The 23,265-nt window shown below is 39.9% G+C and overlaps 1 protein-coding gene across 1 annotated transcript in view; it reads left to right on the forward strand.

The window, feature by feature from the left end:
• Positions 1–23,265, forward strand: part of CNTN5 (contactin 5) — a 1,447,249-nt gene that overhangs the window by 1,356,172 nt on the left and 67,812 nt on the right. Inside the window, exon 18 of the mRNA XM_053561942.1 lies at positions 9,692–9,841. Coding sequence (XP_053417917.1) covers positions 9,692–9,841 — 150 coding nt within the window. The remainder of the gene's footprint in view (positions 1–9,691; positions 9,842–23,265) is intronic.

Raw genomic sequence — 23,265 nt, forward strand, 5'->3', positions numbered from 1 at the left:
TCTTTTTTGGATTCTGAAAACTCTGTGCGTTGTTACAATAGTGACAAGGATTTGCCTAATTTTTGTAAACCCAGAAGAGTGAAGCACCTTATTTTCCTGTCATTCCAATTCCCACATCATGTTAATTTATTGGTTGAAATAACATTAGATGCACATAGAAGTTGTAAAAATAGTACGTAGTTTCTCTTGATTCGTGCCCCCCCCCCATTTCCTCATCTTTCCCCACCTTACATAACTGCATGACAATGATCAAATCAAGAAACTGATATTCACACAATGCTATTAACTAAGCTCAGGCCTTACTCAATTTCACCAGGTTCAATATGGAAATTTTTAATGTATATTTCTATTAACCACCAAGACAATCAGACCGTAGAACTTGGCCCTTCCCTCCATTCCTTGTCACATACCTGTTGTATTTATGCAAAAAGAATCCAACATAAAATTACACCATTTAAGGCGGTCTTGGGTTTCAGTTGGAAGTCCCTGGTCCTGGGTTCTCGGAGCCAAAGAAAGAGGTCTGGGACCAAGTTGGTGATGGATCAAACGTAGCTGCACACAGACAATTCTAACTTGTCTACTGCAAAGACAGAAATACAAAGCAAACATTATGAACAGCTTCCCCCAAAGAATAAAATCCCTACTCATTAAAAAAAAAAAAGAAGAAGAAAGAAATACAAAGCAAATGTCCATTCCAAAGAAGGGATGGGTCTATCTCCTCCAGTGGAGAAGACCTTGGGAACTTATCTCTGCTTTGATGTTTGTGGCTAAGGATATCAGAACTCAGGGTCCTCCCCACTTCTGACCTTACAGGGTCACTTCCAGGGGTTGCCATGGCAGCTGTAAACTGCCGGGGCTCCCGTGGGTGTGATTTTTACCATGCTAATGCAGCTGAGACAGAAGGTCACCTTGGGGTGTGCGATCCTGGTCCTGCACGCCATCCAAGCCCAGAAAGGTCCCTGACCTGGCCATGGCGGTTTACAGCCAGCTGCTCACAGATGTTCTTCCATCTCCTGAGGTTTGCTCCCGTCCTGTGGTGAAGGTACTAAATCATCAGCCTGTGACAAGCTGTCAGCGGGCACCTGCTGTTGTCCCTGACAGTAGTGCAGTATTTTAACACCTGCCTCTAAAATGTTTGCATTATAGCTGCATTATTTTAAATCCCTAAAGGTTTTCTTTTCATATTATAACTAAACTTCCCCTATCTCGTCAAACCGTCACTTAGTATCGGTTACATACTTATTTAACATGTTGGTCTTTGAAAAGTGTGCGATAATCTGTAAAATGTAATCTTCAGAAACAGTTGTCCATACTGACTAAAGATTTGCGATTTATTTTAAAATTGACTTACCTGTTTAAAAGTGAAATATACAAATCAGCAAAATATCTGAGCACAAGACTATAAAAGCCATCCAGAATATTATGGGAGTGGAGTTGTCCATTTTATTGCTTAGGTAGATGAAATTTGAACTTATTTTTGTAGAAAACATTACATTTGCAGAGAGAGGAAGTACCTTTTTCAACATGCAGACTATAATTCAGAATTGTGTTGATATCCAGGCTCCTTTATTGAATAATACTTCAGTTGAATATTATTACAGCATATATATACATATTTATTATGTATGCATATGTATTTATTTTGTAGTATATATAAATTGTGAGTATTAGTACCATTCTTGACTGCATTAAAACCTTGTGATACCTCTGCATACCCCCCAGTTGGAAGCATCTCTGCGTATAGAAGTTAAAAAGGATACAGATTCTAAGCACTCAAACAGAATTACTTAAGAAATCGTAAAACCTCCACCCCAGGGCTTCCATCTCATTCTCAGTATGCCAGCTCAAACGTTTTACTTCACAGCCAGGACATGGACTCACTTCATTCAGGTCTGGGTCACCCACTCCTCTAATCATCCTCCTGCCCACGTCCACGCTCCTGCCCGCCCCCACTGCCCTAGCCATGCAATTTACTTGGGGGAAGTTTTCGTCGTAGGTACAGTGTGGTATGTGTGTGTGTCTCATTCCTGATCCCCCGTGCCCATGCCCAGGACATCTCATTCCCCATCTGCTGGTCCAGGCTGTCCTGGCTACACTTCCTCTCTAATTCCTGCCTTTGAGTTTCCTTCTGGAGTTGCCTGATTCTACGCTATGTGTTTGTATGTGTGTGTGTGCATGTGTGTGTGTGCATGTGTGTGTGCAGGACTTAGGAATTTGGAGTGTTATTTTTTATGTTTATTTGTTTTAGAAGTCCCTAACTATAAAGTTGTACCTTTATCTTTCTAAGATGATGCTAGAAATAGTTTAAAGTGGAGTGTCTTTTTTAATTCAGTTCAGCAAGTATAGTACTTATTTAAAAAAAAAAAAACAACTTATGATTGTGCTGTTATTTATAAGGAAATATAATGTTTTATAAATAGATTTCTATAAATGGTCAATTTTATTTATCCTTCAAAGTTCCACGGCACTCACCTAATTCATTTATCCAAAACTCAGCATTAATTGCAGCTATTGGCAGAAGCTTGCCATCTTCAGGGAAAATTTTTTTGAGGAGCTCAACTTTTACATACTCCAAAACAGATGTTTTACATGCTTTCCAGTTTTAGCTTAATCTGATCATGACTTCTTTTAGGCCTATCATGAGGTAAGAAGTCTCTCTGGAGCCACACCAACTCCACTGGGGCAAGGGCCTTTTGTTTTCATAGTTGTTCCCACAACCTAATAAATTTCAGTCAAAATAAACTGTAATCCAAAAATATCTAATAGGGCCGGGCACAGTGGCCCACACCTGTAATCCTAGCACTCTGGGAGGCCGAGGCAAGTGGATTGCCTGAGCTCACAAGTTCGAGACCAGCCTGAGCCAGAGATCGAGACCTGGTCTCTAAAAATAGCCAGGCATTGTAGCAGGCATCTATAGTCCCAGCTACTTGGGAGGCTGAGGCAAGAGAATCACCTAAGCCCGAGAGTTGGAGGTTGCTGTGATCTGTGACACTACAGCACTGTACCGAGGGCAGCAAAGTGAAACTCTGTCTCAAAAAGAAAAAGAAAGAAAAGAAAAGAAATATAGGGGGAAAAAAAATGATGGATCTGGAGTTTAACTCTGATAAGTTAATGCAATTCATAATGTATTATTTGAAAAACACTTAAACTTCCTTTATACACCAAAATGTTGTAAAGAATATTAAGTTTCTGATTTTGGGCAAATGAAGTTGCACATGAACCTTCCAGCTGAGCACATCTTGGAATGAATTTATGAACGTTGCTTCCTACAAATGAGACTTAGCTCTAAATAGGAATAATGTATTCATCTTGAAAAAAGCAATGATGGGGCAGCGCCTGTGGCTCAGTGAGTAGGGCGCCAGCCCCATATGGCGAGGGTGGCGGGTTCAAACCCAGCCCCGGCCAAACTGCAACCAAAAAATAGCTGGGCATTGTGGCGGGCGCCTGTAGTCCCAGCTGCTCAGGAGGCTGAGGCAAGAGAATCACGTAAGCCCAAGAGTTAGAGGTTGCTGTGAGCTGTGTGAGGCCACAGCACTCTACCTGAGGGCGGTACAGTGAGACTCTGTCTCTACAAAAAAAAAAAAAAAGAAAAAAGCAATGACGAATTTAGAATTTTCAAATCTTTTTTTAATTTTTTTACTTTAAAGAGAGGCTACAAATAGGGCGGTGTGCAGAATGTGGACTTGGACAGGGAATCTTTACTACCTATGGTTATGACCAAGAAGATACAAATACGTGTAGCCTTGAAAGGAACGATATTTTTATATATATCTTCTTTTTAACATAAAGCCTATAATAATTATATCAACATTCAAATAAATCAATTAAATTGCCAATTTTGATCACATCAAGCAATTTGAACTCTTTCATTCATATAATAAAAATTTATTGAGCACCTTACAAGTAGTGTTCTAGGCACTTGGGAAATATCAGTGGACAACAACAACAAACAAAGCCTGCCATTGTGAAGATCGTATTCTCATGAGTGATGAAAAACAACATAGAACAAAAAACACAATTGTGTAGTATCTTGGAAGTTGATGAGTACTATCATCATCTTGTAAGATACTATAGAATTAAGATCATAATGTAAAAAGGACTAAAAAAGGTTTGGCTCCCTTAGCTCAGTGAGTAGGGCACCAGCCATATACACTGAGGCCAGTGGGTTCGAGCCTGGCCTGGGCCTGCCAAACAACAATAACAACTACAACCAAAAAATAGCCAGGCAGGCAGCGCCTATGGCTTAGTGAGTAGGACACCGGCTCCATATACTGAGGGTGGCAGGTTCATACCCAGCCCCAGCCAAACTGCAACAGAAAATAGCCGGGCATTGTTGTGGGCACCTGTAGTCCCAGCTATTCAGGAGGCTGAGGCAAGAGAATTGCGTAAGCCCAAGAGCTAGAGGTTGCTGTGAGCTGTGACACCACCGCACTGTACCGAGGGTGACAAAGTAAGACTCTGTCTCTAAAAAAAAAAAAAAGGACTAAAAAAGAAATCATGTAGAATAAGAGAAATAAGAAGTATTATAATTTTTTTAAAAAAAAAAAGAAGTATTGGAATATGGGCAGTGTATTAGCCAACTCCAGCCATAGACTAGGTGTATTAAACAAGAGAAATTTATTTTATCGCAGTTCTAGAGGTTGGAAATTCGAAGATCAAAGTATTGACCATTCCATTCCTGGTGTGAGTTCCCTTCCTGGCGTGCAAATGTCCACCTTCTCACTGTGTCCTCACAAGGCACTGAGAGACAGTGAGAGAGGGAGAGGGAGCAAGGGACAGAGGGAGGGAGAGAGGGGGATAGAGAGAGAGAGGGAGAGGGAGAGGGGGAGGAGAGAGAGAGGGAGAGCAGGAGAGAGAGAGAGAGAGGGAGGGAGGGAGGGAGAGAGAGAGAGGGAGAGAGAGAGAGGGAGAGACAGAGGGGGAGAGATGGGGGCAGAGAGAGGGAGAGAGAAAGGGAGGGGGAGAGGGAGAGAGAGGGAGAAAGAAAGGGGGAGAGAGAGGGAGAGAGGGGGACAGAGGGAGGGAGAGAGAGAGGGGGGAGAGAGAGGGGAGAGAAAGAGGGAGAGACGGGGAGAGAGAGGGGAGAGAGAAAGGGAGAGAGGGAGAGGGAGGGAGAGAGAGGGGAGGGAGAGAGAGAGGGAGAGAGAGAGGGGAGAGAGAGGGGAGAGAAAGGAGAGAGAGGGAGAGAGAAAGAGAGAGAGGGGGAGGGATTGAGGGAGGGAGAGAGAGGGAGGGAGAGGGAGGGAGAGAGGGGGAGAGGGAGAGAGGGAGGAAGATAGAGGGGTAGAGAGAGGGAGAGAGTGAGGGGGGAAACAGAAGGGGAAAGAGAGTGAGAGTGAGAGAGAGAGGGAGACAGAGGGGGAGAGAGAGAGGAAGGGAGAGAGGGAGAAGGAGGAAGATAAAGAGAGGGGGAGGGGGTACAAAGAGAGAGAAAAACAGGAGAGAGAGAGGGAGAGAGAGAAGGGGAGATAGGGAGAGAGAGAGGGAGGGAGAGTTGGAGAGAGATAAAGAGAGGGGGAGGGGGTACAAAGAGAGAGAAAAACAGGAGAGAGAGAGGGAGAGAGAGAAGGGGAGATAGGGAGAGAGAGAGGGAGGGAGAGTTGGAGAGAGATAAAGAGAGGGGGAGCAGGGACAAAGAGAGAGAAGGAACAGGAGAGAGAGGGAGGGAGAAGGAGGGGGAGGGGAGAGAGGAGGGCAGGGGGAGAAGCCCCATATCCAAACAAACATGGGTTTATATCCAAACATAGCCAAATTATGGCTTAGGGCTTCAAATGTCTCAATTCCAGCAGGACACAATTCAGTCCATAGCAGAAAGAATGCAATTTGAAATGGCTTGGTCAGAATATGCCTTATTCTGAACATGAATGCTGAAGGAGGTGTGGATTTAGTTGTGTCATCATCTGGGGGGAAGCCATCCATGTCGGAGAAACAGCCAGTGCTAATGTTTCAGAAGCATTTCATTAGATGCATTGGAAGGCCAGGGAGGCAGGAGCAGAACTAGTTTTAAGGGGAATGGTAGAAGATGAGCTGGACCACATCATATGGTACTTGGATGTTCATCCTGAGAAAGATGGAAAAACACTAGAGGGTTGTTATTCTACGTCTTATCGTTTATTACAGTCATTCAGTCTATGTTGAAAAATAGACTATGGGAGGGGTTAGTGAGGAGGCGCTGAAGTAGTTAGGAAGCTGTTGTAGTTAGAGATGATGACACTTCAACGTGACAGAAATAGAGGTCATAAAAATGGTCAGAATTTGAAAATATTTGGCAGGTAGGGCCCACAGCATTAACTGATAAACTTGCTATAAAGAGTATAAGAGAAAAAGACAACTCCAAGGACAACTCTAAGATTTTTGGCCTGACCAACTCAAGGATGGAGTTGCCATCAGCTGACTGACATAGAGAAGGCATTAGGAGTGGAACCGATCGGGGTGGCAATGAGGTTAGGAATTCGGTTGGAAACATATTAAGTTTGATACATCTAGTCATCCAAATGGGGATTTCAAAGAGACATTTGGATATATGAGTCTGGAGTTTAAGAGATTTAGGATAAAGTTACAAATTAGGAATTCATCAGCATGTATATTATATTTTAAAACATGAGCTACATGTCAACTGCATGAAAGAAAATATAAACAACAAAATGGTATGAAAATGGAGCCCTGAAGAGTTTCCATAGTAGGAAATAGTGGAGCTCAGGAAGCAGCCAAACAGGAAAACGGGAAACCAAACTAATGTGATGTCCTGGAAGACAAGAGAATTGGGGGTGGAAGCAGAAAGAGGGACAGAGGGAGGGGGGTGGGGCCTTGGTGTGTGTCACACTTTATGGGGGCAAGACATGATTGCAAGAGGGACTTTACCTAACAATTGCAATCAGTGTAACCTGGCTTATTGTACCCTCAATGAATCCCCAACAATAAAAAAAAAAAAAAAATTACCGAGGAAAAGAGGTGAACCAACTGTGTCACATGCTGCTGACGGAACAAGGACAGTGGGGACTAAATGGGGTCTTTGGGTTCAGCCACACCCAGGTTCTTGACGAGAGCAGTTTTACTGGAGTGGGAAGCATCAAGGTCTGACCAACATGGGTTCAAGAGAGAATGGAAGAAAAATTAATACGGACTACTTTTCTGAGTAGTTTTACTGCTCGGAGAAGTAGAGACGTCAATGTATTTTGAAGTCAGAGAAGTCGTAATTTGTTCATGGAGTAGAGAAGAACAGGGGGCAATGAATCCAGGGAAGACCTAAAATTTAGTCTATAACATCTGCAAGAAAGTAATTGCCATTGAACAGAATCTGTTCAAATAGTCATGTCTACAAGGCCGTTGAACACCAGAGTCTGAAGTCCAGGGAAGACATTTATGGCTGAAAATACTGGGGTCATCAGCATGTCAGGGCTATTTTAAAAATTTAAGACTGGATCAGATCACTATGTAGTAAGAACATGGAAAAGAGTTAACAGAATCGGGCTGCATCTGGAAAGTGAAAAAACCAGCAATGGAGAGTGATAAGGCATCACCAGGTTGGTGAGAAACAGAAGTGAAGTTTTTGAAAAGTGCTTCAAAGGGAAGAGTGATTAATTGCATCGAAGGATGATGATAGGTCAAATTAGATGAGGAACAGAGATAGACCCATGAAGTTTCAGTAACAAAGACACTTGAATTGGTGAACTTGACAGGAACGAGGACGGTAGAAAGCTGGGAGTAAGAGCCTGCCTGGAGTGGCGTCCAGAGAAGGGAAGGAAAATAATTGGTGACAATAAGTAATAGCACGAATAGCTCTCAACAGTTTTTATATAAAATAAACAGAGAAATTGGGTGAAGGCTAGAAGGAAAAGAAATGTTTAAAAGAGCATAATTGTAATGGAAATCATCCATTAGCGACACCTGTCGGGGGGAAAGAGCGGGCTGGTTCTTCTTCTGTATAAAACCTTAAGAGGGCCATTCTGAACAAGGATAACATTTTCATAGTTAAAAGTTAGGAAAATGTTCAGAGAGGAGATTGAATATATAGGGGGGTTTGTTAGTGAAAGATGATAAATTTCAACAGTCACAGTGGAAGAAATTGAAGAATTAGAGATAGCAGTTTAGCAAAAGAAGAAGAAATATACTGATTCTGTGGAGATTAGAATAAAAGAGATGAGGGATGGCCCTGCCTCTGGAGTTTCTTGAGATTACGGACAAAAACAGAAGTATATTGAACAGCAAGGTAAGTTCTGGTGGACCCAAGGCAAGTATTGGTGCTACAGTGTAGGCTGAGGCCTAGCAAGGGTCACATGTCTGGAATCCTTTCTCCCCATCTTTCTGTTTAGCAAGCATTTCATCAGACTGGGCTGAACAGTGGCCATTTTCCTTCCCACCTCTTAGACTCCAAGGATATTTCTCAGTCGCTAGGTAACAAGAATGGACGTTCAGTGCTGTAGCATTTGTCGGGCAGCCCACACTGCCTATACTCTGATCATTCACCTTTCCCAGAGCTGCTCGTTGGGTAACATGCTTTTGCTACACATCAGAAGTGAGCTTCGTGGAAAATCCAAGATGCTTTCGTTCCTCTTCACCATAAAAAAACTGAATCAAGTCATCCACCCCAGAGCACCATCCCCTTGGCTCCACTGCCATGCTCACACAGCAACCGGGACTGGTATAAGTCCAGAGGTTCTCTCACACTGTAAGGGAGTCTCCATCCCTCACCTTTTCACCCTGTTACAAATGTTTTTCTAGAATACTATTCAGCCTTTAAAAAAAATGGAGACTTTACAGCCTTTGTATTAACCTGGATGAAAGTGGAAGACATTATTCTTAGTAAAGCATCACAAGAATGGAGAAGCATGAATCCTGTGTACTCAATTTTTATATGAGGACAATTAATGGCAATTAATGACACAGTGGGGGTGGGGGAAAGAAAGAGCAGAGAAAGGGAAGGAGCGAGGGGGTGGGGTTTTGGTGTGTGCCACACTTTTGGGGGCAAGACAGGATTGTAAGAGGGTCTTTACCTAACAAATGCAATCAGTGTAATCTGGTTTCTTGTATCCTCAATGAATCCTCAACAATAAAAAATATATATATATATATATTTTCTAGACATCAGAGTTGAGTGAACAAGAAAAGTAGTCCCAAATAGGCATATATGCCATGTTAAAAGTACTTCCCCACATGGTAATTGTACTGAAAATCAATTTTATGCTTTGATAACAGTGTAAATGTTCAGTGTTGCTCTGAGGAGAGTTCAGAGCTTCCAGCAAGAGAGAACAAACTGTCTTTCAGCTAGAGAAGTAGATTCTTACTTTGCTTGGAAATGTCAAGTGGTTCAACCTGTTTGCCAGAACAGGAAAGGCAAACTGCTCAAGGAATTTCCTAGACATTGAAAGAAGAAACTCTTTGTTTAAATTATAGTTCCACTTTGCCCCCTTATCTGGGGCTGAGGATTCAATGAAATGATTTTTAGTTGTAGATAACAGCAAGTTCTGTGTAAACATAAGATGAAAGATTTCTAATTAATTCCAACAAACTTTGACATATGCATTGCTTACTATCTGAAGGTTGATTTTCATTTTGCTGTTGACCCTGGGGATGACACCATGGCCATGTGTTATGAGAACACATGCATTCTGGCAGGACCAGTGATATTCTTGATTGGTATGGTAGCATTTTTACAGTCTTTCTAACGATATGAAATCTCCCTCCTCTTTAGTCCCAGAGATCATAACAGGAGACATGGAGTCAGCCATGGCCGTGGATCTAAATCCTTGGGTAGAATATGAATTTCGAGTGGTAGCCACCAATCCCATTGGGACTGGAGATCCAAGCACCCCATCGCGAATGATCCGCACAAACGAAGCAGGTAAAAACCGCCAAGTCAGAGCTCTCTCTGGGATGCCTCTGATCACTTTTTTTTTTTTATTGTTAAATCATAGCTGTGTACATTAATGCAATCATGGGACACCATACACTGGTTTTATAGACCGTTTGACACATTTCCATCACACTGGTTAACATAGCCTTCCTGGCATTTTCTTAGTTATTGTGTTAAGACATTTATATTCTACATTTACTACGTTTCACATGTACCCTTGTAAGATGCGCCACAGGTGTAATCCCACCAATCACCCTCCCTCCACCCATCCTCCACCCTCCCTCTGCTCCCTCTCCCCCTTCCCCATATTCTTAGGTTATAACTGGGTTATAGCTTTCATATGAAACCATAAATTAGTTTCATTGTAGGGCTGAGTACATTGGATACTTTTTCTTCCATTCTTGAGATACTTTACTAAGAAGAATATGTTCCAGCTCCATCCATGTAAACATGAAAAAGGTAAAGTCTCCATCTTTCTTTAAGGCTGCATAATATTCCGTGGTATACATGTACCACAATTTATTAATCCATTCATGGATCGATGGACACTTGGGCTTTTTCCATGACTTAGCAATTATGAATCGGGCTGCAATAAACATTCTGGTCCAAAATTTTTGTTATAATGTGATTTTTGGTCTTCTGGGTATATACCTAGTAGAGGAATTACAGGATTGAATGGCAGATCTATTTTTAGATTTCTAAGTGTTCTCCAAACATCTTTCCAAAAGGTATGTATTAATTTGCATTCCCACCAGCAGTGTAGAAGTGTTCCCTTTCCTCCACATCCACGCCAACATCTCTGGTCTTGGGATTTTGTGATATGGGCTAATCTTAATGGAGTTAGATCTCTAAGTAGTTGTGATTCATTTCTCTGATCGCTTTGAAAGCAGATTGAATTCACCATCATTGTTACATTGCTTGCCTTAGCACAGTTTGTCCTGATTCATCTGCTTAGAAAATATAAAATCATTTCTTTTAAAATACTTATTTTATTTTATTTTGAGACTTTCCCCCTTATTTCCACAACTAAGGTTATCTGGATGCTTCGGTCTTCCCTAACCCCTTGCACTCATCTTCAAGTTTCCATGACACTGAAGCAGGTAATTTAGTCTTCTAATAATACACTCGTTCAATATGGCATATTAGAAATCCAGAAGGGATCAGCTCACATGCTTTTTCTCCACTGATTAACACTTTCCTTTAGTAAAGTGTACTTCCTTAGAATTGTTTTGTTGCTCTTCCCCACATAACCTACATAAACCACACGTTTCACAAACAGACATGGTCCTTTCTTGACCTACCACCTTCTTTGAGTCCGTGTGTAAAATGATTACAGACCTGATTTTTTTACTTTGAAAACAGCATTCTTCTGGTCTTTTGGAGTATTTTTTTTTATAAAATGTTTCTAATGAGAGAAAGTAATAGCTTTATTTAAAAATAAGTTTTAGGATTTCTTGCCTATCACATTGAAGGAGCAGAAGAATAAAGAAATGAAGAATAGAGTGTTTTTTTGAGTCTTTTTTTATTACTTCAAATGAAGTCTTATTGACATCTGTTTTTATGTCCCTAGAAAACTCTATGTTAAGGAAGTACTCAGAAAGGCATTTAGGGTTGATGAGAATTACATGAAAACAATAAAAAAAGCAGATGGGGGTGCAGGAAAAAGAAGACCAGGGATCAGGTACAAGGAGAAAAAAACATTTTAATATTTTTATGCTCAGTGATAATATATGAATATTAACAAAAAGTTCACTGAAAACAAGAATGTCTCTTATTTATTCATTGTTCTATATTGGAACTTCACACAGAGTGTGGCATTGGTACTTTTAAAGGGAATATCATTTTTCTTCCCTCTACATACCTCTACCAGGAGCTACAGCAGAGACCCATGTATGTTCAAGACTAAGAATTAACTGTGTCCACTCACATGATCATTATAGAATTAGAGCAAAAGTATAACTTTTTACTTTGAACAAACTACGTGATTGTAAGTAATCCTTAAAATACACTGTGGAAAGAATTCATTCCTCGTCTAAAGCACACTATGCCTGGTCTTTTAAAAAAAGAAAAAAAGCAAGCAAAGAATTCCAAATGGCCAATTTATGTTATTAAGTGCTAATAGCCATACAAAAGATGTTTTTCCAATATAAAAATTAAGCAACCAAGAAAATAAAAGATAAAGTAGCCTAACTATGTTGGAAAGATTCATCCACAGAAAATCCCAACTTTTCTACTTTTGTGATTTGTCCGTTACAGGTTGTTTTTTCTGGTATTTTTTCAATCGTGTGAATTTTAAATTGAACATTAATTACCGGGCTGGATTTTCGCACATCCATAAAATCAGCCACGCTTTATTGTGTACAGGTGTTCATTAATGAAGAGCATCACAGGTTTGTGGTTCTTCGTTTTACGTACTCACCGTGCAGATATTGAAATCGCTGCCAATAGTAGCACTTCTGCGCACCTATTTTCTAAAAAGCCCTGCCTTCCTTTGCATATTGTTAATTGTGTTTAAACAAAGGCCAAGATTACTGCCTAACTCAGAGACTCTCTATAAATATTCATTTCAAAAATAAATAATCCATTTGGGATGAATAATCCTTTTAAACTTTTTATAGTATGAATCTCCTTGTGCTGTGAAAAAGCATTTTAGCAAGAACACTTTTACATTTCAAGCTAGACTGTTTTCCAATGGTGCATTTTAAAAGACATCTTCGTCTATTTCTGCAGCGCAATTGTGTATTGCCTGCCTCTCTACTTTATCACGAGTTCTATATACATAGCATATTTTAGTCCATTAAAATCTTGCAAAAGAGAAGAGAAATAGCATGAAATATACATGAAGGACTGTCCTCTGAAAGCAGCTGAGAGATGCTCGGTTTGCCCTCTTTATGCTTCCTGTGCTCTGGCACCACATAGGGCTGGAGCTACTAATGGTGCTGAGTCGAGTGCTGAGTTCTGCACCTGCCCTCTCAAGCGGCACAGATTAAAAGTGACACCCATATCTTGAGACAGCCTCTCAAATGAAGCAGTCTGCCGCTATTAAGTACATATCCTGTAATTCAGAAGAAGATCCTGTTCCGAAAGGCCAACTAAACTTTGAAAATTGACAAAGCTGCTTGGAAGAGAAAAGGTCTCACATAGGGATATTGAATTGAAAGTTTTATGCCTCTTTGAAAATCTCTTATTTAATAGAATATTCAAAATTCCAAAGCAGCTTTAGCAAAGCATTTCTCCCTTAGAAATGCTCCTTTCCAACACACAAAAAAATTAGAATTTTCCTTGCAATTTTCCTCTAGAGTATATTCTGAATTTTCCAGCCACAAAACACTCCTGGTAGCCAATTAAGATGAGAAAAATTAATTCTGTCCAACTTCTTGCTATTAAGGTGTCAATATTGTTTACTTTAATGCATATTTATATTTGTGTATTCATAGTTAAATTTTCATATAAATTTTACTTGGAGAATAGATGGATAAGTGGATAGATAAAAACAGATCACCCCATGTTTAATTTTTGAGATGTGTCACTATGGTCAAACCACTGTATAAATTTAAGATGAGGTAATGCAAACACTTTCACTACGATTTTAAAAGATGACATTCAAGAGAGAAAAATCACAATTTAGAAAATGAATTTGAAATATGCATTATAGGAGAAATGGGAAAACATGTAAAGATAACAACAGTAATTAATTGAACTTTAATATTCTATAAGTTATTTATATGTGTAAAGGTAAAACCTTTGAAAGATAAATGAAAAGGAGGGAAAATAGACTATGTACATTGTCATTCACAAAGGTTTGTCTTTCTTTATGGTATAAAATTTCTATTATCTTCAGGGGTCTTGGTATAAGTCTCAATACATGCAGTTTCTCTGTTTTCAATTTTAATGAACTATACATACGCAGGCAAATATTCATGTATATACATATATGTACATGTTATATATATATGTATGTTTTTTAGAAAACAAAAATGTCTTACCTATAATTTAGAGTTTAATCTGAGATTTGGATTAATGTTCTATCATGTTACTTAATATCAGTGTGAACTTAGGCAAGACGTGTGCGTCATTTAAGGCCTGATTTTTCTCACTTATAAAATGGGGATAATATATTGTAAATAACAGCCTCTCCTTTTAACCATTGCATTAAATAAGATGTTGCATGTAAGGAGCTTAGCATCGTGCCTGGCACATGGTAAGTGCTTAATGTTAGCAACTATTTCACTGTTGTTATTATTATCACCACCATCATTAATTTAAATGAATTATTGCTTTATTAAATGGAGAGCTACAGAAGTAGTAATCAAGCGAAAGCTATATTAATTAGTTTGATGTAAGCACTCCAACTTGTATAAAAAAATCAACACATTGTACCCCACAAATGCGTAAATGTATTCATAATCTATGTGTATATGACTTTATAAAAGGAAAAAATACATACATACAAACAAGAGTTTCTGAATCAGGCAACACAGTAAAATGGTCAAGAGCACAGACTCTGGAACAAGACTGCCTGAGTTAGAGCCTAGATCCCCTACTTACAAGCTGGACCACCTTAGGTGAATCTGAGCCTGAGCCTCAACTTTCTGATCAGTTTAACATGGATAATAATATTGGAATATACTTAACAGAATTGCTATGAAGATTTACCTGACTAATATTCATAAAGTAATTAGAACAATGCTTGGTGTATAGTAAACGCTGTAAATCAGATTAGATGATTTTTTTTCTCTTCTGATAAAAGTTATGTTACAGCTAGATTTCCCTAGTAAGTTCTAATATATATAGCCTATGCTGTACCTCACTTAATAAAGCTTTTTATGGACTTAAAAAAAAATTAAAAAGCATGCCTTTTCCTATTGAGGAAACATTTTCAGGTTGACCCAATGCTTGCCGGTGGAGTGAGGGCCGTCAGTCTCTGTGCTTGCAGCTCTGCGGCTGGTTCCTCCAAGGCAGTGGCTGGGAGGTATCCCTGCTGCAGACCATGTGAGCGGAGCCCTGTCCCCTGTCCTTCCTGTCCCCCCACATCTGGAGAATCGGGGCAACTTCAGAGCGTGGCTCAGCCTACAGAGCGGGACCCTCGGCTAAGTCGCCTCCCGTGAAGCTTCCCACTGTTTACCTCCCTAGCATTGCGTCTGTAAGGGGGATGCTGATAGGGTCCCGGCAGGTACACACTCCTTGGATTCCTATAGTAAAAACAGGCAAAGGAATAGACAAGGTGTTAAGAGAAAGATGATGCTTCATTTTATTTCCGCATTCAAATAGCTTTCCTGGACATTCAAGAGCTGCTCTGTATGTTGTCTGCCCTCCAAGCTCCTTTGAATAGAACAGAGAACATCCCATACCTATTTCTAGCCATGCAAAGAAGAATATTTTTTCTGCATTTGATAGATGGATGCTCCATGAGATCAATGTATGAAGTGAGTAGTCAGAGCCAGTGTCTCCTGGTCAGAGTCCTTGGTGCGCTGCTTCCTCAGCAGACTGACCTCCGGGGTGGATGGTACATGGGAGGCGGCTGCGTTCTCCTCCCAGGCTGCGCTCTGCAGCCCCAGCCGTATCTCAAGCACTTCAGTGCTAGGGCTGTCTCATCCGCTGATATTAAATAAAACATTTAATCTCATATCCAATACCATGCCCCCCCACCCCCTTTTTGTCCCAGCACAAGCCTCACTCGAGAGCTAGTACCTGCTTGTTCCTTTTTTCTCCTTCCTCCCAGCGTCCTTCCCACTGTTGTTCTGACGCTTCCCGGGTCCGCAGGGAGACCGGAGTCCACCCGGGCCGCGCACTCCCTTTAGGCCCCTGTGATGACACTTGTCAGCCGCTATTCTCTCTTGCAGGCGCACTCAGCTCTCTGGGCACATCCTCCCCGCAGGTGCCTGCGTGTCATCCTCACAAGCCTGCTCGAGTCCACCTTCCATAGTGTCCCCTGGGCCACAGTTACCATGTCACATCCCTGACCCGCCACACTCTGGAAATACAAGATATTCTCAAGAACCATTCAAAACACTTTGGCCTCTGCTCCTGTAGCACAGGGTGGAACTGGAGTCCTACAAAACTCCAGGACAGGACACGCGCTGGAAGTAAGACTTCCGCTTCTCCATTTACAGTCGGGGGTGGAGGGAGATGCGGGAGTGTTGGGTCTGCCTGGGGGTTTCCTGGTCCCCCAGTTCCCAGGGACAAGAATGAGTCCTGGTACCTAGTTGAGCCAAAGATGGAGTGATCACAGATGAAAAGCAATCTCTCTCTCTCTCTCTCTCTCTCTCTCTCTCTCTCTCCCCCCCCCATTGAAAAGTGAAAGTAAGTCTCAGAGAGATGGGCCCATGACTGGGGAAAGACCCCAATGTCTGAGCTAGCCTGTCTTTTATATGCTGACTGGTTTGTCCCGCCTCTCTCCTGGCAGGATTGGTTGCTATTTCCTACCTTAGGGGTGATTGACAGGTTGGGGATATAGACCAGAATCCCTTATGAAAACTCCACCCATGCTATACTAATCAGATGGTAATCAGCCCCAGGTCAGCTAAAGATCTCTAAGAGCTCCCACTGAGTATATTCCCACCAGGGAACAGGTGCTAGTCACAGTGTGGTCCCCAAGTACAATTGAGTTCCCACTCTTCACCCTCAGCTGTTTCTTTGCCAACTGTTTACCCTCTGCCAGACCTGGCAGGAGTACATCCATCTTCTAAATTGACAGCTTTTGTCCAAAACAGCAATCCTTGTGTCTGTGTGTGTGTATGAGCTAGAGAGAGGTGTTGGGAAAGTATCAGAAAGCTGGCTTCCCTATTTCTTGGCAAGTGTACGTGTTTTAGTTTTTTAAATTTTTTTTTGTTTTATGTTTTGTTTTGTTTTTTGCAAGAGTATGGTTTGTTTGTTTGTTTCAGCCAACCTCACCTTAGCATCTGAGGTTACATGTGATTCATTTCAAGTTCAATAATTCAACACATTTTTCTTCATGTTACAGTTTCTTCAGTTGTATGTTGTTTCTGACTCCTGAAAGGATCTTGCTGTGTTCACTCTGGTATTTTAATTGTTCTTACCCATGGTGGTTACTTAGGAAATTTCCTTGAGTTCAAAAATTATGGAAGAAACACAACAGAATATTATTGGAATATAAAATGGGCTGGATTCGTTTTTCTGGGAGTATATAGATTGGCTTTGTAAATGGCTTTTAATGAGGCTTTGATGTCCAGGCTAGTAGGAATTGGACAGAATTATTTACTGGGGAAAACTTAAAAATCTACCTTTGTCAGGCACTGGTGTATGTAGAAAAAAAAGCATATGTGTTTTTTTAAGTCTTTCCAGTCTATGTTTCTAAGAAAATATTATATAGAAAATATAAAACATTCAGCTGGGGAAAAAATAATAAAATCTAAAAGAAAATACTATTAAATGAACATTATGGCCCTCTTCAATCTTATAAGTAATATCATTATATTAAGTAAAAAATGGTTCTCAGTAAGACTAAAAAAAGACAAAAATCATGGCAAGCAACAGACTTCTAAGGCCAAATCTCAATTATTAGGGAAAAAAAAAAAGAGAGAGAGAGAGAGAGATAATTCTACAGCTCATATAGCACGCAGTATTTTTAAATTGTAAAACTACTTTGGTCTAGACAGGCTTTTCTATAAAACATGTTCAGGTAATAGGTCTTCAGTTTCAGAGGCAGTTTGTCAGCAGAGATGGTGATTCAAACAAATGCCTTTCTGAAGGAAACCTGTCCTCGGCAAGGGATGTCCTGTTCTGACAAGTAGTTCTCTTTGCTGCAATGGGTTCAATGAATGTGAAATGAAGAGGGTGAAAAGTGATGGAAGAGCATGAAAGAAAAAAGGCAAACGAGAGGTTATCAATTTGAGAATGGATGTGAGACACTCAGGGAGACTTGTACTATCTTCCTAGACGTCGAGATACCGTACGCCCGACATAAATCACAAGCCACATTCCAGGCCCTGCGCCAAACACTTGCCCTTCATGATACCATTTCATTTTTACAACAACCTCTAAAGGACTTTATCCGCAGATTACAGGTGAGAAAACAGAACTATGAAATTTTTAAAACTTGCATAAGGTCCCCTAGTGAGCTGGAATTCTAACCCAGACCTCTCCAAAGATGATGCCTCTGAACTTACCTCCTCTCCCTGCCTACTCTCTTCGGCTTTTTGCCCTTTCCCTCTCTTATTTTTACCAGGGAACCTCATGCAAAGATTATTTTACCCATTCTGTTTTAATTTCCTGTGGACCCATATAAATAAAGATAATATAAGTTGAGGTAAATACCTGTTTTTTGTATATCCTCACCTTCTATGTTCTTGACTACTGTTCTATATAAAAAGTTTCATAAATTAGAAAATTCTTACACTTCCTGATATATCTTAGCAACCTCTTTTGCAAATTGAAAATGGTACATGGCCTAGATTTCAAAATTAAAATAAGCTTTGCCAAAACTGAAAGCATTATTCCTATGGTATTACCAAACAATATTATCCAAATAGCTAAGAAAGATACTGCATTTCAAGATCACATGTGTATAGATTCATGCTAAACTATCAGTGTTTCTCAAGACTTCACCACTTTCTCTTTTTTAAATTTATAATAGATAACATTTATTGACTATAGTTCCAGACATTGTGATTAATAATTAGAAAATCATCTTAAAAAATACAATTACTATCTCCATGAAGCAACTGAAAGACAGGAAACGTTCAATTAGAATTGTAGAATGAGATTCAAACCCAAATCTTACTCCCACATTTACCTTTTGTACATACCACCGATTTATCCTGTTGATAAGAACAAGGGCATTATTTGAAAACTTTGGAAAACACTACTGGCAGTTTTTTTATTTTTGAAATTCTTTGAATTTAACTCTTTCTATAAACTGAGTTTAAATGAAAATTAATTTAAATACTTATGTATTACACACTTCAATTTGGGTAGAAAAAAATCGTTTTATAAATGTCACTCTTGACCTCCTTGTTTTTTTTTTTTGGTTTTTGGCCAGGGCTAGGTTTGAACCCGCCACCTCCGGCATATGGGACCGGCGCCCTACTCCTTGAGCCACAGGCGCCGCCCAACCTCCTTGTTTACAGTATAAACAACCTCCCCTCTCAGTCTTTATTTTTTTTCTGTTGTCCTATGTTACTCATCAAAAGAAAATGAAAAGAACATTCTCCAGCAATTTAAATAAATCCACATGGATAAACAACAAAAACCTATAGCTGGGTGATTATGCCAATTATAGAAGAATATATACTAGATAATTCAGTTTGAAATTCATGAAAACAATTGTTTTTAAATGTTATGAATATTTCTTCTAAAATATTAATAGAAGCACTTTTTAAGGACTTAAATCCATGTTAATAGTAGTTATCTCCAGTGTTGCGACTTTCTTTCCATGCCGGTTGCTGGATAACCGTAAAGCTCCTAAATTACATGGCCTGTCCTCAGTCTCTAATAAAGATATCTTATTTATTCAGCCACGTAAACATTTACTGTAATAGAAATTGGAAATTTTTCAGAGAAAAAAGAAATTGGTAAACAATTTCTTCATGTTTTCTTTGTTTAGATGAAAGGTAATCAAAGCATGACCTTAGTGTGACTCACTTTGTTCATACTACTATTTGTAGAGTTCTTCCACATTCAGCATGTTTAAACTACGGTAGTACATTATATTTTGGTCATACTGAGTGTTTACAAGAGTTTTTCCAACGATCAAGATGGAAAGAGAAAACAGTTTAGATTTCAACATTCCAGGGAAGACTTAAAAGAGCTAAGCATTTATAGCTTGTAGCAAAGTATCAATTACATTATCTGCCCATGGAGGAGCATTGCTCAGAAGGAAATTTGGAAGAATCAGAGTTTAACCTGCCAACCATGTGTGAAAACTTGATTCCCTAAGCAAGTATGTTCATGACATTTATCTGTAGCTATCTGAGGGAGAAAATGGCCTAGCAGCTATATTCTAATTAGGATTTGTGTTAATTATATTGAAAATACATTTGGCTTTTAAGTAAATATATATTTCTCTGAACTCAATACATATTTTTTACGTATTTGATTACATTAACTTTATGCTTCTATAAAGAATTACAGAACTTTTACGGCAAAAGAGCGCTGAGAGATTAAGTCAAATCCCTCCATATCATTAATACGTTACTTTATAAAGGGATGTAATTAAAATCAGTTGACTCCAAAGCATTGACTTCAGGGATAATAACTGTGTGCCACCAACTTGAAAAGGAAATTGAAGTGCATGGATTCCACTGATCTTCTGCATGCAATTAAGAAATTTAAGCCGAGCTCCATCTGGCTCAGCAGCTCAGTCTGGTGCCCCAGACAACACCCGAAGTTCTCTGCACTCCTGCTCAAGCTCTCCCCAAGGCAGTTCAACTGAGTGCTAAGTCCAAAAACACCAAAACAGATAACAGGCCTGGGCCACCTGGTCTCCTGCATCCTGATCAACGGTGCCAAGTACTTCAGGCGCATCAGTGAGTCTGGCATCAAGAAAATGTGTAGGAACATTTTTGTTCTTCAGCAGAATTTGACCAACATCACTATGTCGTGGGAGGCAGACTTGGATTTTGCAAGGACAGAAATTTAGCAAGTAACCTGGTGGACTAGAGCTGCACCAAGAGAGAAGCTTGAAGAACGCACATCAACCCTGCTGAGGTGAGCTGCGACCCCAAGGATACAAACAAAAGGGCCTAAACTGCAGCTGGTCAGTGCTGACTCTGCTGCGACAGGAGTGAGGAGAGGACGGTCGGCTGAGAAGGAATCATACCGCAGCAGTGGTGCCCTGAGGCACAGAGAAACAGCCATCTTTTGGCAACAATAGGGCCCACTCCCAGATATTCTGAAGCCACACTCCCGGTCTCCCTGGGCAAACAGAGGAGGCCGGGCATCTTCTCAGGTGGCAACCACCACGGAACAGATCTGGGACGGAAATGCAGGCCCCCTGAGACTTTAACCCAGAGTAACTGTTTCACTAGGCTAGAACAGAGACCAGCTGAAAACAAGATAGAACCACTTAGCCCCACCACACCAAACAGGTCCCCAGTTTCTCAGGCCATAGCACGAGGTGAAAAATTAAATGGTATAAAACAATCAAGGGGCGGAATCAGTGGAAAAACTCTGGTAACATGAATAACCAGAATAGATCAACCCCCCCAAAGAAAGATATGGCAGATGTAACTGAAGATCCCATTCATAAACAGCTGGCCAAGATGTCAGAAATCGAATTCAGAACTTGGATTGCAAACAAAATTAATAGAATGGAGGAAAATTTGGAATTAGAAATTCAAGGAGCAATTCAAAAGTCAGAATTAGAAATTCGAGGAGAAATTCAAAAGTTGTCTCCAGAATTTAATGAATTTAAACACAAAACCCTACCAAAGATTTTGACACACTGAAGCAAGAATTTGCAGCCCTGAAAGATCTGAAAAATACAGTAGAATCCCTCAGTAACAGAGTGGACCAAGCAGAAGAAAGGATTTTTGACATTGAAGACAAGGCCTTTGAATGCTCCCAAACTCTCAAAGAGGAAGAGAAATGGAGAGCAAAAATGGATCATTCTCTCAGAGAGCCCTGGGATAATTCGAAGAAGCCTAATATCCACCTCATTGGAATCCCTGAAAGTGACAAAGTGGCCTTGCAAGGCATGGAGGCCCTTCTCCATGAAATTATGAAAGAGAATTTTCCAGACATGTCAAGAGATTCTGAAATTCAGATAGCAGACAGTTTCAGAACCTCAGCACGACTCAATCCAAATAAGACATCCCCCAGGCATATCATAATTAACTTCACTAAAGTTAATATGAAGGAGAAAATTCTGAAAACAGCCAGACGTAAGAAATCCATTACCTACAAATGTAAGAATATTAGAATGACTGCAGATCTCTCTGCTGAAACTTTTCAAGCCAGAAGAGGGTGGTCATCAACTTTTAATCTCCTAAAGCAAAATAACTTTCAACCGCGGATCATGTATCCAGCTAAACTGAGTTTCACTTATGATGGAGAAATTAAATACCTTAAGGACATTCATATGTTGAAGAAATTTGCCATAACCAAACCAGCTCTTCAGGATATTCTCAGACCTATCCTCCATAATGACAAGCCCAATCCTTTACCACAAAAGTAAACTCACTCGGAAACTTTTGATCAAACTCCAACTAGCACAGTGGTGAAAGGATTAAAAATGTCCACTGGACTTTCCAAAAACTTGATACCCAAAATTTTACCAGACTTATCAATATTCTCCATTAATGTGAATGGCTTAAACTGTCCTCTAAAGAGGCACAGGTTAGCTGACTGGATTCAAAACTCAGGCCAGATATATGCTGCATACAAAAGTCATATCTTACCTTAAAAGACAAATATAGACTCAGGGTGAAAGGATGGTCATCCATATTTCAGGCAAATGGTAATCAGAAAAAAGCAGGTGTTGCAATTCTATTTGAAGATACAATAAGCTTTAAACCAACAAAAGTAAGGAAGGATAAGAATGGTCACTTCATACTTGTTAAAAGTAATACTCAATATGATGAGATTTCAATTATTAATATCTATGCACCCAACCAGAAAGCCCCTCAATTTATAAGAGAAACTCTAACAGACATGAGCAACTTGATTTCCTCCAGCTCCATAATAGTTGGAGATTTCAACACTCCTTTGGCAGTGTTGGATAGATGCTCCAATAAGAAGCTCAGCAAAGAAATTTTAGAATTAAACCTAACCATCCAACATTTGGATTTAGCAGACATCTACAGAACATTTCATCCCAAGAAAACTGAATACACATACTTCTCATCAGCCCATGGAACATACTCCAATATCGATCACAACTTAGGTCACAAGTCTAACCTCAGTAAATTTAAAGGAATAAAAATTATTCCCTGCATCTTCTCGGACCACCATGGAATAAAAGATGAACTCAGTAACAACAAGGATCTGCATACTCATACAAAAACATGGAAGTTAAATAACCCTATGCTGATGATAGCTGGGTGGGAGATGAGATTAAGAAGGAAATTGCCAAATATTTGGAACAAAATGACAATGAAGACACAAATTATCAGAACCTCTAGGATAGTGCAAAGGCAGTCCTAAGAGGGAAATTTATAGCACTGCAAGCCTTCCTCAAGAGAACGGAAAGAGAGGAAGTTAACAACTGTAAAAGGAAGAACATTCCAACCCCAAACCCAGTAGAAGAAAAGAAATAACAAAAATTAGAGCAGAATTAAAAGACATTGAAAACAAAAGAATTCTACAACAGATCAATAAATCAAGAAGTTGATTTTTTGAAAAGGTCAATAAAAGAGAAAAACCTTTGGCTAACCTAACCAGGAAAAAAAGAGTAAAATCTCTAATCTCATCAATCTGTAACGACAAAGACGAAATAACAACAGACTCCTCAG

The sequence above is a fragment of the Nycticebus coucang genome, chromosome 14 (genome assembly GCF_027406575.1).
Source record: "Nycticebus coucang isolate mNycCou1 chromosome 14, mNycCou1.pri, whole genome shotgun sequence".
In the NCBI taxonomy this organism is placed as follows: domain Eukaryota; kingdom Metazoa; phylum Chordata; class Mammalia; order Primates; family Lorisidae; genus Nycticebus; species Nycticebus coucang.